General features: G+C 41.3%; 1 protein-coding gene and 1 long non-coding RNA gene across 2 annotated transcripts in view; one reads left to right on the top strand and one right to left on the bottom strand.

Annotated features, from left to right (window-relative positions):
• LOC144588868 (uncharacterized) overlaps positions 1 to 9233 on the top strand; it is a 175557-nt gene extending 166324 nt beyond the window's left edge. Inside the window, exon 2 of the long non-coding RNA XR_013544605.1 lies at positions 9078 to 9233. This is a non-coding gene — a long non-coding RNA (uncharacterized LOC144588868). The remainder of the gene's footprint in view (positions 1 to 9077) is intronic.
• NCF2 (neutrophil cytosolic factor 2) overlaps positions 1 to 17515 on the bottom strand; it is a 30946-nt gene extending 13431 nt beyond the window's left edge. The window contains 7 exon segments of the mRNA XM_078392348.1: positions 400 to 443; positions 2412 to 2471; positions 4543 to 4650; positions 6467 to 6601; positions 7999 to 8107; positions 12248 to 12330; positions 16523 to 17515. Coding sequence (XP_078248474.1) covers positions 400 to 443; positions 2412 to 2471; positions 4543 to 4650; positions 6467 to 6601; positions 7999 to 8107; positions 12248 to 12330; positions 16523 to 16696 — 713 coding nt within the window. The 5' untranslated portion in view covers positions 16697 to 17515.
• Between the last annotated feature and the right edge of the window lie 506 nt (positions 17516 to 18021).

The following is an 18021-nucleotide window of genomic DNA, read 5'->3' as shown; positions in this document are numbered from 1 at the left end:
GTGAGTGAGTGTGTGTGTGTGTGTGTGTGTGTGTGTGTGTGTGTGTGAGAGAGAGAGAGAGAGAGAGAGAGAGAGAGAGAGAGAGAGAGAGAGAGAGAGACTGCTTGCCTATGTGTGGGCACACATGAACAGAAACAAACCATTTTCCCTCTTGCTCTGTCCACTCTTATTTGCTATGCCTTCAGCCCAATCAGTCACAAGGGACACCAGTCACCATTAAATAATTCCTTACCTTATGCATAAAGAAGGCAGACATCTAAACTTTCCAGTGTTGTAAATCTACAGATTCCTTTTCCTTTTAAAGAACTATGTGTTATGAATAGTCATAGCAGAGCCTTACTGTATGTAACAAACAGAGGCAGCTGTAGCCTGATATTCTCTGAATTTTATGGATCTTACCAGAGTTTTTCTGGTGTCTTTGGTCTTGGAGGCGGTTCTGATGCCTGCAAATACAAACATATGTTAGCATTTGCCTCTCCCGCTCTGTATACAGCTCTTGATCTTTTCTAATTCAGAACGTGGGCTGACGAGAGACGGAACATTTTCAAAGAGGAGGCACAACTGAAAATGTTATCATTGTCCAGGCAAGTTTGTTACTTTAGTCAATGTTCTACATGCACAAGCCAAGCAAACTGATGGGTGAATTTTACTATAGTACTTGTGATGATGGACCAATGTCCTTCACCCACACCTCAGGGCAGCAGAATGGCTGCAGGGTTCAGATGCAGAGCTCTGTAGCCCACTATCTCACCAGAGCTGCTCAGCCTTTGGGAGATGCTTGCTGTCTGCTTAAACAAATGCTGCAATGCAGAGGTGCTGTTTCCCACCTGTATCACGTGAGTGGAACAATACATGCATGCATAGAATGGAGTATATGGATTCTGGGCTGGCTATGCCTCTGCTTCTTCCCATCATTGAGAAATGTTTCTTAATGGCGATGCCCAATTCATGTGGTTCATGGAGAGTAGGCAGAGTGTGTGTGTGTGGGGGGACCAGCTGACTAGCTATAGGTCAGCGACAAGTGAGCACAGCTGACATGAAGCACAGGCTCAGGAGAATAGAAATGGCTGCAGTCCTGGAGTGAAAGGCTCAGGAAGCTGGCCAGTGATGACTTCCAAAGCAATCACCTCCTTGCTGCTTCAGTGAGCTGCATTACCATGGGAGCAGCAAAAGCAGACTCTTTTGGAAGGGACGAGACAGATACCGTATTTCCCCCAAAAATAAAGCAGGGTCTTATATTAATTTTTGCTCCAAAAACGCATCAGGGCTTATTTTCAGGGCATATTTTACAACCATCTACATTTATTCAAATACAGTCATGTCATCATCTTCTGGTTGCTGCATAGTGGTGGAGGGTGAGGTTTCACTTAACTCGGGCTTATTTTTAGGGTAGGACTTATATTACGAGCATCCTGAAAAATCATACCAGGGCTTATTTTCAGGTTAGGCCTTATTTTCAGGGAAACAGAGTACTGTACACATGTACATATAAAGGTATCTATATGGATCTTCAACCCCAAAAGGTTTCCCAGTGCAGTTCAGAAGCCTAATAAATGCCAATTAACATTTCTTAATTGGAAAAAAAACCCTGAACAGAAAACATTGGTTGTTCCCAAGTTACATTGTTCATATAAATAGACTACTCAAGTGATGAGCTGTTTGTGGAAGTTAATGGCTGGCTGAACAGATCTTCAAAAACGAGGTCCCAGAAATTAGTGTATGATTCTTGCATCTGTCTGTTGCGACATTACCAGAGCAAGTACGTAGCAACCTTCCTGTCTTTGCACATTGCATGGCTATGCCACTTTCTAACTATTAGTGGCTGAAATCCTGTTGTGCAACTTTCTTTGCTCTGCCAGTAATGTCATCTGATAACAGCAATTTTAGATAATTAAAGAATTAATTTATTTTCAATGAGTTGTTTGTAATTTCTTATATCCAATTTTTTTTTAAAAAAAAAACCTCAGTTACTTAGAGATGCTTTGTTCAAACAGTTTTTAACAGATTTGGAAGTTGTGAAATTATTAAAAACAATTTTAACAAATTTAATAGATTCATAGTCTGAATCTATTGCAATCTATGCAACTGGCAGACTGTTGCAGCCCTTGTCTGATACCATTCTATGAAGAGGCAGGATATGAAACCAAAATTATGAAGTTGTTCCCCAAACAATCATCCTCTAGGGTTTAGGGGATTTGATAACATTATCCATTGCACCCTATAAACATGTTAACCCCTCAGGAAGAAGCAGCAGAGAGCACTGGGAGAAGGAAAGGTAGCAGAAGTATGAAGTGAGAAAAACCAGAGGATATATTGAAAGCTGACTTTGTGTCCAGGGGAGATGTGATGCAATTATCAAAAGAGGAGAATAAAACAAGTGGACAAGAAGAAGCCTTTTATTTTTGTCTCACCTGGGGTTGAAGAGGAGCAAAGCCTGCAAACTCATCTTTGTCAACCACTGATGCCACAACCTGTAATCAGAAGTGCTACACCTTAGGCATTCTACAAACCCAGTAACAAGATACTTTAACACATTTTAATGTTCTTTTGTTCATCCACTTCTAATGCAATGTGAATGAAGGCAGGAGAACACAAGGCAATGTGTTCATGGCTTTGGGAGAAGCAGAAGCAGCTCAAGACCCCTGCCCAGGTACTGTAGTACAGACAGGTGAGAAAAGGTGCACGTCAGCTTAGAGATGTGTGAGGAATTCCAGTTTCAGCCCAAGATTTGATGGGCTTGTCTTGGTTTTGCTTCTCAAACTATCTGCAGGCCAGCTGCAACTTGCAGTCCGGAATCCTCACATTGCACTCATTTCAAGGGTGCACAAAACATGGCTAAAACACACTTCAGTAAATGAATGAAATGTATTCAAGTAATGCACTCAACACAGAGTAAAAATGTGCACAAAATGTGCAAGGGAGAGCAAAGAAGGTATGGGCCTTGCCCTACAAAAAAATTAAAGCACCTGATGAAACCAAGCATAGATACAGGGAAAAATGTTTAGATGCAGGCTTTACAGAGCTTGTAATGAAAGTGCTGTTGTACTGAGAAGGTGAAGGCTTGGGCCCTAAATTGCTTTTCATCTATGGAATAGAACTGACTTTGAGTAGGACTCCTCCAGTTTTCTGCCACCACCACCATCCCTGTTCTCCCACCTAAAGTCTGATGATCATTGTAGACCCTTGTGAATGCTGTGGAATAGGGTGTGTTTGTTTCCCCCACTTACAAGAACATAGAAGAGTAAAATAAAAAGTCAAACCTCTGGTATCTTAGGGGAACAATGAATAATTTTAATTTGGGCCTAAATAAAATGAACTGTAATAATCCAAAATCTTCTTATGTTTGCATCACCACAATATGCTAATTTTGTGTTTGGATATTATCTAATGTGACTGAGATCACAATCTTTTTCTTTGCATAATTTTTTCCCCATATTCATCTGCTGCCAGTGAGTTTTGTTAATTTTCACCTTGCCAATTCTTCCTTTTATTTGCAACTACTGTATATCAAAGTGGTTAACAATGCAATTAAGTTATAGTTTGAAAATGATATGAACAGTGTTTTACAAGCAAATTTCCTATGTCTTTTATCATTTTAGAATGTGAGATTTCATTAAAAGCCCAAATATATTTCAATGCACACATAATGACAGTTTCATTTTAAATTTTTCAGCTTTTCACCTAGCTTGTGCAAATGTGTTTGTCACAGTAGCTTGCTCACCAGCACCCGCAAGTAATGCTCTTCTGCATACTGTGAATAGCTTCACTTGCAGATTACAGGACATCAAGCTTCTGTTAAAGGTGTATGTATGTATGTATGTATGTATGTATGTATGTATGTATGTATGTATGTATGTATGTATGTATGTATGTATGTATGTATGTATGTATGTATGTATGTATGTATGTATGTATGTATGTATGTATGTATGTATGTATGTATGCACTATTCTGGGCGGTTTACAATCAACCAAAACAATAAACATAAACAAAACAACAACAAAATAAGAACACATCAAGTGGCAGAAATGTAAACTGAAATACAACATGGGCATATAACCAAATAGACCAGGAAGAAACGGGTCATGCAGGGTTGTCAAAAAAGGCCTCTCTGTAAAGCAGTGTTTTCAAAGCTCTTTTAAAGGAAGGGGGGGGAGGGGGCTGGGCACGGTTCCACCAGCAGTTGGTTCCATACTGTTGGCACCACCTACTGCTAGTACAGTACAGCATTTTTTTGACCTCCCTTGGAGTGGCTACCTGGAGGATCATGGCTTGGGAGGACCCAGTGGATCAGGTGGATGACCTTAGGGAAAGACACTGTGACATGGAGAGCTTTATAGGTGATCATCAAAACCTTGGATCTGATCTGGGATGCAACAGGTAACCAGTGCAAACGAGCCAGAACTGGGGAGATGTGGAACAGGGCAACTCCCCACCCCTCCCAAATAGCTAGCACCTTTCCTACAGTATAACCAGAGTGAGCCTTTCAGGAACACATGCTAGGTCACACTGGATGGTTGCTTTTGCTTTTGAACTTCCTACCGTGGCTTTCCCTAAGTAATCTTTCTTCTCCAGCTGTGCCACTTGCTTTTCATTTGGCCGAAACAACTTCCCTTCAGGAATCATGATGGGATCCAAGCATCTTTGCTTCTGCATATACGGAAATACAAAGATCAGTCACATACGGCCTCCAACATCCACTTATGTTTTCATCCGTTAAAAACAATGCTTTTTGTTCCATATTTTGATTCCATGCTAGGGCAGGAGAATCTGCAGTTCTCAATCTAGTTTCAGGTGGCCCTTCACATAATTTTAAAGGGCCTTAGGGAAGGGTTGGCACAGACAAAGAGAGAGAAGTGCACAGACAGAGGAAGAGAGACAGGGAAGATGGGATGAGCAGGAAGGAGGGAGGGAGGGAGGGAAGGGATAGAGAGAGGACAGAGAGAAACACAAGATTCTATCTATTTTAATTGTATTTTAATTGTTTTATCTTTTTCTTGTATTTTAATTGTTGTAAGCCGCCCAGAGACCTTTGGGTAGAGTGGGCGGCATATAAGTTAAATAAATAAATAAATAAATAAATAAATAAATAAATAAATAAATAAATAAATAAATAAATAAATAAATAAATAAATAAATAAATAAATAAGATAGCACAGAGATGGGAGTGGATGGGCTGGCAGACAGAGGGAGAAAGACGGAATGGCAAGGAAAAAGAAGAAGTGAGGAGACTCAGGGGATGCAGCAAAAGAGAAGTGGAATAGTATGGATAGAGGAGGAGACAGAATGGCACTGCACGTGGGAGAACAGGGTGGAGGGTAGGGAGGAAGAAAAAAACACAACATGAACCCTATCCACTTTCATCTTCAGCTCTCCCTTCTGCCAGTGGTGACTCTGCCCACCACCAGAATGCACTACCAGGCAGATCACCCCAGAGGACATGGCCCTTGATAGAAAAAGAGGCTCCCCCCGCGCTCTAAAATCACGTAACCCTACATGCTTCAGCATGCTTCTCTTCAGTCTCCTCCTTATACAGCAATGACAAACCCCCCTCTCATCTCAGGACACCACCAGACATGTCACTCATCCATAATATAGTGATAAGTACTTAGGAGGATGAAGGACCTGATGTTATCTGCCAATGTCAAAAAAGGCAGGGCCTGTGGACCCTTTTGTAGTGGGGCACTGATCAGATTTCTATAACATTCGTATTCTCTCCCGCTGCCAACAGTTCCCTCCCAAGCTAGAGGGCTGCCAGGTCTCAAGTCCAGATCAGATTGTGAGCCTCTTCCCTGGGATCTCCAGAGCTGAGTTGCATCTTAGGTGTCAGAAGCAAGGAGGCACAATATTTTCCACAGGGCTCATTCCCAGTTTTCTCTTCCATGTGTAAAACTTTAAAGTGCTCCATTTTAACAGAAAATTATTCTTGCCATCATTTTCTCTCTCCTTGGGAAAAAAATGGCTGTGAGGTGGACTTGCCAATATTTGCAGGAATGGTACGTATATTCAACATGCCGGGAAGAAGAGCATCCTTGCTCTCCCACGGCCAGTCTCATCTCATTGCGCTGCCCATGTGGAGACCAATGATCTGAGTTCCTTCATCTTAGGGAGGGTCTCCACACATTTCCAAGCCTTCATTATCCCAAACTTCAAACTGTAATGGAGAACATCTGCAGACACAGTAAGCTGTCCTCTCTGGGTGTCAAGGGCTACTGGAGACAAGAGATGGCAGGGCTAGCTCCCCCCCCCCTCTACATGTAGGGAAAGAGAGCAAGCAAAGACCGCCATCTTGCTGCACCATCTCAGCATGATTGCACTGACATCCTGGAAAGCTGATTATCACAAATTTTGTGTACAAACCTAAACAGAGCCAGCCCAGGAGAGAAAAGCTACATCCAGAGTTGCATGGTCTTTGGATAGTGAGTGAGCCTAGATTAATTAATTATCCCTTTCTACCATTTCTTACCAGGATAGATTCCATGGCTTTATCAATTTTGTTGTGCCGGGGTCCCGTCTTCAGTTTCATTGCCCTTGTCAAATTCTCCTCTGCCTTCTTCCAGTCCTCTAGCTTGGCATGGACAACAGCTATATTGTACAACACCTAGTTCATGAAGGGCGAGAGAGTCAGAAAGCACAACCCGAATCAAATTGCATTATAGTCCCATTAATTACCACTGAGTGCTAGGACGGCACAGGCCCCAGAGGGATCAGGATGGACCAAAAGGACTGCAGATAAACATGTGAAGCTTACAGGATGACTAACTCCTGCCCAGTTTTCAGGGAAGTCACGTTGGCCCATTTCAGCAATAACAAGACTGATCGGAAGGAAACCAGGGAGTCACCTATATACCTCCCTGACGGACCAGATTGAGGACCACTCCTTTCCACTCCCTCAGGCCCCATTGGTTTAGGTTTCAAATACAGTGGACCCTTGACTTACAGACGGCTTGACTTACAGACTTTTTGAGTTACAGACTTCTCTAGCCGCAAAATTTAGGTTTGACTTGCAGACTGAGATTTGACTTACAGACCAGAAAAAAACCAAAATGGAACAAAAACGGCCTGTTACCGGATTAATCGGTTTTCAATGCACTGTAGGTCAATGGAGACTTGACTTACAGACTTTTTGACTTGAGAACCGCCTTCCAATACGAATTAAGTTCTCAAGTCAAGACCCCACGGTAGTCCGTTCCATTTCTGATTGACCATGTCTGAATCTTTTTCAGTCAACAATGTCCTCAGCCAAGCTTCGAGGAGACATGGGAACATAGTGATCTCCCTCCACTTTCTTGCCAGGCTGCAAACAGGGCCAAGGTAAGAAAAACTGAGGGATTCTAATTTCTTAAGACTGGTCTTTAGGATCAGACCACTGTAGTTTCTCACCTGCATGTTCCCACGTCTACCTGGGCAGGGAATATTACTTCATAAATTCTTCCAGTTTCTTTCTGGGTCCAATGGCTGAAGGTGATATGGCATTTATACACTACCTCTGGACTGAGATCAACCATGGATAAAACACCTCCAGGCCAAAGACCTCCACCGAACATCCCACATGGAATAAAGTACCCAGTGTTCAGTACAAGTCAGAATGGGCTGCAAGGCTGGATCATATTTTTCAGCATCAGATTTGCATTATGTTTCTTGTAAAAAAAAAATTATTTAATTTATATGCACTCACACTACCCAAAGGTCTCTGTGACAGTACAGGTAGCCTGTCTTTAGAATCCCTCAAGTACTGAAAGATGTCTGACTGCCACAACAGGTGGCTTTTCATGTATTTTCATACTCCCATACAGGATTTTCATACTTCCCATAGCTTACAAATTAGCTTGCCATGTGTGTGTGATTGGTCACTGGGTGGTCAGAAGGACTTCATTTACAAATACAGCTATTGAGTCATGAAGGTCTGCGAGAGTGCTGTCAGTTTCTAATGACAAGTGTCAGTGATACACCATTGTTTGACCCTTACAGTAGAACTGAACAAAGTTCACAACTTACCTCACAGGCAAGCAACTTAAACTGTAGGCCAAGGATCTTGTAATCTATTAGACTGTTGCCACGTAGCTGAGTCAATGCCTCTTTAAAATCATTAATGGCTGATTCATAACTAGAAAGCAAAGAAGGACAGAAGGTAGTGAGGCCTTCTGGGATGAGCTAAATGTGGAATAGGTTACTGCTGCACTAGAGCTCTTTTTTGACATTTCTCAGAGAAGTCTTTCCTCAATTAGCTGTTCTTATCTGCAGAACATTAGTTTATTTTTATCCTTTCCTTTTTTTATTATTATCCCTAACATCACAGAGTAACCTTTTTAAAAAGAGGAAAAGGCTTGTTTTTTTCCCTAAGGTATAATTTTACAATCTTGTGATATTGAATACTCAAGGTTTTTATTAATCTTATTTTGTATATAGTAAATTGTTGGCATTTAAGTTGAAATTATAGATATGCACAAGCACCCTATCAAAATGATCCACTGCATTTGCAAGAAGACAGACTAGTGGAGAGGGGTATAATTTCACTGAATTCTCCAGAGGAAGGAAAGATTTTTCCAGAAGTTTTCCATAGGCGAGTCTCTCTGTCAGCAAAAGTTGTAGCACAACTTTGTATACCTTTTCTCTCCAAATCATTTTGGGGGTATTTGTGCTGCCACTGCAAGTGACAACAACAGCAACTGTATTGGCAGCCTGACCACCATTTTGCTTCATCCCCAAAGCCCTCTATTTCTCATCGGTCCAGATCATGGGGGAGGACAGACTCCCTAACAATGGTGGGAAAATTTTGGAAATTTCCTCAAAGTGTGCTTCTATTTCTAGAGGAGTAAAGGGGGTGGGGGTGGGGAGGAAACTTCCAAATGTTTATCAAGGGGAAAATTTGTTCTGCTAAATTTTGGCTCAGCTCTAGCCATATTTTGTCTTCAGGTTGAACACCTTCCCTAGGACTTCCAAATGCTACCTTTTAGAGGTATTGTTGTAGGTACTTTTTTGTCCACTGTAGGTGTTTATAATACAGCTGCTTCTCTATAAGCTCTACAATCAACATCCACCTTCCAGAAAAGAGTGGAGTTAGTCCTGTGCTCTAGGTCAGTGGTTCTTAACCTTTTTGAAAGAAACGCCCCCTTGAGCCATTGAGGAAGTTATCATCGCCCCCTCCCCACGGTGATGCTATTTTTTTATTTTTTTATTTTTTTATTTTTTTATTTGTTTATTTATTTATTTAAGACACTTAAATCCAATGACCCCTGAAAACAAAATTCAATTTCAAGAAAATGAAATGCCCCCAAAAAGTAACATTTAATGACTTAGTTGCAAGGGAATTTTAAGATGCAAAAAGAAATATAAAAAGGGTATAAAAACAAACCGCAATGCAGGAATTAAAAATTTCAAGATGAAAACTCTGAAACTAAATTAAGATTGGAGGAAAATATATATTCATGCACACTGTAAAAAGGCTGCAGCCATCTTCACAGGTGTGGCTTGCTCCAGTGCCCCCCTATCGCCCCCCTTCTGCTCCAGCGCCCCCACGCCACCCCATTTCGTTCTACCGCCCCCCTGAAAAATGAAATTGCCCCCTGGGGGGCATTATCGCCCACGTTAAGAACCACTGCTCTAGGTTGTCCTACAATTTCTGAAAAGTTTTATTTCCCTCCATTATTCTGCCTCCTTCTCAGAGCCATTTATAAATTATTTGAGTTACATTTTGAGCTTACCATAATGTTGCTAGTCCCACCCTCTCACTTTCTCTTACTCAGTTCATCTTCACTCTTCAACTTCCCTGGCTGCTCATACTTCCTGACCTTTAAAAATACCCATAATTACCTTATGACACCTTGAGCTGGGGATTTGTTGAAGTGTGGGAAGATGCAGGGAGGATGATTGTACAGAAATGGTATATAAGGTGGGAGATGACACACATACATAACACTTTCCAACTATCTAATTAGTTAAGAAAGCACACAAATTCAGAACTTCACTCATGAATATGACGATTAAGTTTCTCCTTTGAAGTTCTTTGTGAAGGAAAAATCTATTTTCCACCAATTTGAAAATGGTTGTAGTTCTCATGGGAGAAATTTCCAGCAAAGCACTAGTTTAAGTGAACAGGAAGTTATTTGTGTGCACCTCCAATACTATGGTTAAATTCTGTAGAATTTGGTTGATTTAGTTTGTCACCTGAGGTACAATGTTGGCTAATTTGGAGGATACAGATCTCTACCTGTAATTTTGAATTATTTTTAGAGGTTTCCCTTTCATAAGGATGTCCTTGAAATGAATTAGGAACCAATTCTGTTTCTGAAGGGGTTCTTTTTGTTTGTGGTGTTTTCTATAGATAATTTCAGTTTTCTCAGGGTACGTCTAGACAGGAAAATTTGCAGAAGTATAATTTGCACTTAAAAGGGTCTTGTCTTCAGTGCAATTTATTTTGTCTCTCACAATCCTTCCATTTGCACTCACTGATGTTTCTTCTCCTGTGATAAGTATTCAGAAAGGTCTTTGGATCACTCTTAGATTTCTTTAAGTCAAAACGCATGTGGATGATGACATTGTTTGATTTGAATCTAACAACACCAAAACCAATCTAAATAGTACGCTATCTGCCCATCTGGATATGCCCTCAATTGCGTTTAGTCACTGCCTAACTATAGTGAGGAGTCTGACCCCTCCTATAATTAAGCTTAAAGGCACTTCTCCATTGGCAGAAAACCTCATTATTTGGCTCGATTTTGGTGCCATTTGGTTTATGGCATCTACCTGTGTTTTGACACAGAGTGATTAGTCCTGTCCCTTTTTAGAGTTGTCCTACGTCTTTTTGGCACAGCAGTAGTGCTACAATTTTGGGGGTGAGAGTTGGCAGACTCCTAATTAGCATGTTCTGTAGCCCATATGGATGATTAGTCTGCACCAAAATAGAGCTGTGGGAGGCATTATTTCAGATGAAAACCCTGTTATGTATTTGATGGATTATGGCACTGAAATGGAAAATGGAGAAACACCTCCCCCTCATTTTCATCTACTTTATCATTTTGAAAATTGCAATACTGTATATCATTTTTGTATTGACACAACACTATTCTAGATAAACAATACTTATGAGCAGTATTATGTGCACCATGCTAGATAGATGCACTGCTGTTGCACTATGTCACTTACTTTAGTTAACCAAAAAAGGAAAGTTAAAGTTGCTGCAGCCTACTAAATGATAGCGGTAGGAAAAGGCAGGGCATGGGACAGGAAAACGAGTGTCATTAATTATAGGGGGACAAATTAGGGCAATACAAGACCTGTCTAGACCCTTTTTGTGTGATAAAAATATCAATCTTTGTGAATGGAAGGATTGCTCAAATGACAGCTAAAATAAATCTCACTAAATATAAGTGTGAACCAGATCACTCAATTTCCCCCCATCTGGGCATGCCCTAGATGCAAATAACTTCAATGAGTACATTTTTCCTCTCTCTGTTGGAGCATGTATCTCCCTTTAATTACTTGTTTCTGTGTTAAATTGTAGATTGTAAATTTATTTATTATTTATTTATTTATTTACAATATTTTTTAGCTGCACCATTGCCAGTGGCTTCTGGGCGGCGTACAACATTAAAACTTAAAAACATTAAAAACATTTTAAGAGACAGTATAAAATAGCATATATTAAAATATTTCTTAAAAGATTAAAATTAATTAATTAAAATGCTGGGTGAAGAGAAAGGTCTTTGCCTGGCGCCGAAAGGCCAAGAGTGTCGGAGCCAGGCGGATCTCTCTAGGGAGGGTGTTCCAAAGTTGGGGGGCAACAACCGAGAAGGCCCTATTCCGACATGCCATCCCCTTCACCTCTTTCAGGGATGGCACCTTCAGAAGGGCCTCCTGGCCTGATCTTAGAGGACGGGCAGGCACATATGGAAGAAGGCGGTCCTTTAGGGACCTGTCTTCTCATATTTTGCAAAGCACTGTGTAAATTGATAAAACAACAACAACAAATTAAAAAGCACAGTAGAATTTAGTGTCAGTTGACCTCCCAGTGACTAGCATCAATATGCATATATTTGAGCTACAGAATTTAAACAAGTCAGAGAATTCAGCTTGTGCTCCTCCACATGTATGATATCAACATGGATTATTTATTTATTTATTTATTTATGATTTTAAGCACAAATTACACAGGATTTTGTAGTTAGCAACTTCGCAGGAATCAATATCATACAGTAATACAACCTCCCCTCATTTTGGTGGGGGTGTCTTGCTTGGTTGAACTCACTTTTCCACCTGGTAAGCCACAGCTCCTCGCTGGAAGTAGGCTGCTGCCAAGTGTTTGTCGTTGCTGATGCTCCTGGTAAAGGCCTGCATGAAGTAGAAACAGAGCTTGAACACAATCATCTCTTTTCCAAAGTATCCCCAGAGCATATTCACTTCTGTTAATTGTTCCTCTTGATTTGTTAGCTACTGTAGCCAGAAGAGAGACAGACAGGGCTCAGAAACTCATAGATCAGACCCGCACTAGACCCATTAAACTGTAATCAGCAGCCATGTAGGGTTGCTTTCAGAAGGAGTCTGAGAACGATCCTATTGGGTGCCTCTGCCATCCTGTCAGAATGTGTGTGTGTGTGTGGGGGGCTTCTGGCTGAGGTTAGAAAAGTTACACTACTTTTTTGGCCCAAACTGATTGTTGACCATGCTGGCTGGGAGATTTTTCCAAAAGTATTTTTCCATCAAGCTATGGGCAGGCCACCATGTAAGGCTGCCACCTGCACACACTCCACACTCTTTTGCTGGCCTGCCACAACCAAGTTACTACCAAGCGACCAGTGCTCAGTAATGTAAGCAGTTACTGGTGTCAGCAATGTCAGTGGCCTCTACAGTCTGCCAAGCTTCGCCCATCCCCTGTCTTCATTACACCTGAGAGCTACCAGGCAAGGAACAATGTTTCTAAATTCAGAAGTTAGCAGCTCTGCAGTACCATAGAACTCTGTTTGAGCAGGCATAACACTGATTGTCTGGTCCCACCTCCACTGGGCTTTGGAACAGAGAGTACTCTGGTCACTTTGGCAGATGACTTCTCAGAGGCTTTTAATATAACTGACCATGGAGTTCTGTTGGTCCATCTGACTAGGTTGAGTGCTCTTGGACTCTACACCGTCCCTGTATTTCCAGTGGCAGTGGTGATGAGAAGCACTCCAGCAACACTCTACTTAGTGTCCCACCTGCCACTTCTGCTGACTTGCTCTGACTTCCCGATAGTCATTGCTCCTTTATTTACACCATGCCTTGACTACTACAACATGCTATATGTCTGGATGCCATTGAAGAGGGCCCAGGACCTTCAGTTCCTACAATACTCAATAGCTAGCTTGCTAAATAAGTGCAACATGTCAAGATCATATGACCCTGATACTGAAAACTGTCCTCTAATTGCCAGTTGCTTACTGGGCCCAATTAAACAACTTGGTTTTAATCTTCCTAGACCTAAACAGTTCGAACCTTAACTATCTAATTGGCTGTGTGCCTCATTATGAACCCCTCTCATGTTTAGATGGCCCTTTGAGAATACCGTCATTGTTACGATGAGCAGGATTGTTGTCTATTAAGTCATTCAAGAAGCTAAAATAATTGCAAGAAAATAATGCAGAAGATTGACCCAAATGACTTAAAAAGACAAGCATGATCATGACAGGGTAAATTACCACAGAAAAGATTTGGAAAAACAAAAGTGACATAGACAGTGACAAAGTGGAAATAATGTACTTTAAAATCACTGATATTCTGATTGGAAATGGATTTTTTTTAAAGTATGAAGTAATCACTGAAATGGAATCTGTTGATAACTTGACCTTTGAATAAGGAAAGATGCTTTGCTACCTAGAAATCATAGTCCTGTGGCTAAGAAGATCTTACAAAAACTGAGTGACACAAATGTATTTCAAGCCATTCAATTCTAGAAGTATTAACTTCTAGCTTTGGTCTGCGACACAAATATATGAGATGCAAACCTTTCAGTTCTAACCTAAGTCACTCAGCTGAAGGATTTGCAAGTGATCATAGCATTGCAGGGGGCGAGAGGAAGGAGTGTATGCTTACAAAAAAAAAAGTACAAGTAACATTTTCGACAAATGTTAAACTCCATTAGTCATCCACTTTCTGAATTACACTGACGAGATTCTTGGATTGAGCTAATGGGATTTTGGATTGCAGAACTACAAACAGCTGGTGCATGTATGGGCACTGGGGTTTATGGGAAGTATAAACATGTATCTGAATGTTTTAATATGGGAAAAAAGTTCTCCTCCACATAATAACTACAGTAGTACCTCAGTGAAAAGGTTAACCTGAACCTGGCCAGCAGAGGTGGTGCTGAAGGCTTCTGGGAGTTGTAGTCCAAGAACATCTGGAGGCCCAAGGTTGAGGACCACTGCTCTACAGCACTGGTTCTTAACCTTGGGTTACTCAGGAGTTTTGGACTGCAACTCCCAGAAGCCTTCACCACCAGCTGTCCTGACTGGGGTTTCTGGGAGTTGCAGTTCAAAAGCATCCAAGTAACAAAGGTTAAGAACCACTGCTCTACAGCATATCTAACAATGTTTCTAAGATGAAGGCAAGAATTGCACAATACTTGGTGGCAAATTGCTCTTCGTTAATGAGGTGCTAGCTTTATTCTTTATTGGGAAAGGAGTACGACAAGGCTGTATATTGTCTCCCTGCTTATTTAACTTATATGCAGAATACATCATGCGAAAGGCCGGACTGGAGGAATCCCAAGCTGGAATCAAGATTGCCGGAAGAAATATCAACAACCTCCGATATGCAGATGATACCACTCTGATGGCAGAAAGTGAGGAGCAACTAAAGAACCTTGTAATGAGGGTGAAAGACGAGAGTGCAAAAAACGGCCTGAAACTCAACATCAAAAAAACTAAGATCATGGCCACTGGCCCCATCACCTCCTGGCAAATAGAAGGGGAAGATATGGAGGCAGTGACAGATTTTACCTTCTTGGGCTCCATAATCACTGCAGATGGAGACAGCAGCCACGAAATTAAAAGACGCCTGCTTCTTGGGAGGAAAGCAATGACAAACCTTGACAGCATCTTAAAAAGCAGAGACATCACATTGCCAACAAAAGTCCGAATAGTCAAAGCTATGGTTTTTCCTGTAGTTATGTATGGAAGTGAGAGCTGGACCATAAAGAAAGCTGACCACCGAAGAATTGATGCCTTTGAATTGTGGTGCTGGAGGAGGCTCTTGAGAGTCCCCTGGACTGCAAGGAGAACAAACCTATCAATTCTAAAGGAAATCAACCCCGAGTGCTCCCTGGAAGGACAGATCCTGAAGCTGAGGCTCCAGTACTTTGGCCATCTCATGAGAAGAGAGGACTCCCTGGAAAAGACCTTGATGTTGGGAAAGTGTGAAGGCAAGAGGAGAAGGGGACGACCGAGGATGAGATGGCTGGACAGTGTCACCGAAGCAACCAAAATGAATCTGACCCAACTCCGGGAGGCAGTGGAAGACAGGAGGGCCTGGCGTGCTCTGGTCCATGGGGTCACGAAGAGTCGGACACGACTAAACGACTAAACGACGACGACAAGCTTTATTCTTGGCTATGTACTTGATTGTGTGCTCTGGAATCCAACCTGCACCTTGTTAATGAACAGCCATTTTCCACAAAGACATATGTAATTTCTCTTGTGAAAACATAAATCAGCAATAGAATTCTGGCCAAAGGAAATCATTCTAGAGATTTGTTACTCTTTTCCTGACAAATCTATGGGTGATGATGTAAAAAAAAAATCTAGTATATTCTGTTTGTTCCTTTGTTGTTATTGTTGTTCCATTTAAATGTTTGCTAGAGTTTATTATGCTTTTTGTACACACACACACACACACACACACAGAGTAAACTGCACAGATATGTTGTGGCAGCACATAATATCCATGGTATGTTCACAAACCATTACACTGTTTTGAAGAAGAAAAAAAGAATTCTGGGGGGAAGTGCAGACCTCTGTGAGCTGTAATATTCCCTTTCTCTTTGATTTAGAAGCTACCCCATCAATGCAATGCACAATTCTGGGTGGTTCACAAAATAATAAAACAAAGTATCATATAACAATAAATGTATATCTGAACAGTAACAAAAATTCAAACAGTCAAAGAATTGAAACCAATGGCACCAAAAGCACATTATCTCTGTACTTATCAGTTACAGAAAGTCACACAAATCATTGCCGACCTAATAATGGGGACAACAGTTGTCTCTTTTCAGATTGCTTCTTGCTAATAATAATTTTCTAAGTATAGAGTACTGTATTCTGAAATAGTTTACTATTCCCTTCTTTTGGGGACACTTTGGGACTGCACATCTCGCCCAAAGCCACAAAGGTTAGCACTTTTCCTGGGAGACACAGTGGAGAATTTAACTTCCAACCTCTGGCTACCAATTCTTAATAGTTCTGTGGATGAATCCTCACTACCTACCAAAGTTCAGCTGTTGGTATTGTTAGGCCACATTCGGGAAGAATTTTAGAACTTGGCCACTTACCTGCTGGGCCTCATCCAGATTTCCCAGGATCAGGTGGATGCAGCCAATGTTAAAGCAGATTTTGGAAGATGGATTCTGAACAGAAGTGAAGGCTGCCAGGGCGGATGCCCAGTCTTTACGATCTGCTGCAGAGACTCCCTCACTCCAGAGCCGGATAGTCTCCACCAGCGCCATGGCAAAACTGCTACCTTGGCATATAATTCAGGCACAGGTAACTTTCTTCACACTGCTGCTCCTTACCTCAGCCCACCAGGCCTTTTGCTCTTGTACACACAGCCAATATGTTCTGCATTGTAAGTCTAGTCTCTGAAAACTCCTCAGTGTCGCAAACACACCAGGAAGTGCCTCTGCTTAACTAATAACTGAAACAGGCCAGCTTCAGGAAGGGAAGTAATATAATACAGGGTGGTTGAAAATGAAGCCCTTTATTTAAACAAAGCACTCTCTGTGAATTCCTGCCCGAAACTGTCACACTTTCTGGTATTTACTCCTCTTCATCCAGCTGCAGTTATCCTTTTTTTAAAATTTTGCTTGTCACAGAAATTTTAATATGAAATCATGAGGCTGGCCTCAGCAGAAAGCTGTCTGTCGAGCTGTAAACACATTAGTAGGTGATTCAGGAAGATTTTCCTGTTTGAAAAATCAGTCTTCAAAGAAATCATGGGCTTTTAAGTCCTGAAGACCCATCAGGAAACAAAGGAAGCTAATTTGAGAGATACACGTGAGGCAAGAAAAGCCCCTGAATTTCAGAAATGCCCTCTCCTAATGACATGCAGTTATCAATACCATCTGTTTCTGTTACTTCAGAGGCACTACAGAAAAGCTGTGAATAGAAGGCTCTTGCACAGTAGTCCAAGGGAATATATGTTAACCATGTTCCAGCTGTTTAACCAGCTTCCCATTTCCAGTAGATATAATCCCTTAACCTTGTGGGTTAAATGTACACTGAACTGTCTCCGTATCAATGTAGTTCACGTAATTATTTGAGTCATTTCCCCCCTCCTGTTCTAACTTAGAAGACAGAGAAGGTAAGAAGAGCTATTCATGCAGGAGGAACGTAGGTTTAACGTCATAGACTAAGATAAAAAGTAGGCCCTATGTCTGATAAATTTGAAGGCAAGTAATATTAATGGGCATGTTGTTGATGGTTGTAACCTCAAGCAAACTGTAAGATAAGCTTATTTGTTTATTTCTAGCATGTCACTCCACTCTTCAACTGAAGAGGCTCTCAGAGCAGCTTGTAGATGGAGGGAAAAAGAAAAAACGCAGTTCTTGCCTGCAGGTTTACAGTTTGAGAGACAAAACATGGAAAATAAATGGTTAGGGATAAGGGGCATTTGAGAAGCAGTTCTTGGAGTTTGCAAAGTTCCTGTAACCAATCAACAGGGAAAAACAGGGAGGCTTTCTCAATATTGTAAGACATGTGTGATAAATAAGGGGATCTGAAGTGACAGTTACCTCTTTTCTGTATAGCTAGATAGCCACACACTTGCCGCCTG

The sequence above is a fragment of the Pogona vitticeps genome, chromosome 4 (assembly GCF_051106095.1).
Source record: "Pogona vitticeps strain Pit_001003342236 chromosome 4, PviZW2.1, whole genome shotgun sequence".
NCBI lineage: Eukaryota > Metazoa > Chordata > Lepidosauria > Squamata > Agamidae > Pogona > Pogona vitticeps.
The sequence above is the reverse complement of the archived record's forward strand: the minus strand, read 5'-3'. Positions and strand labels throughout refer to the sequence as shown.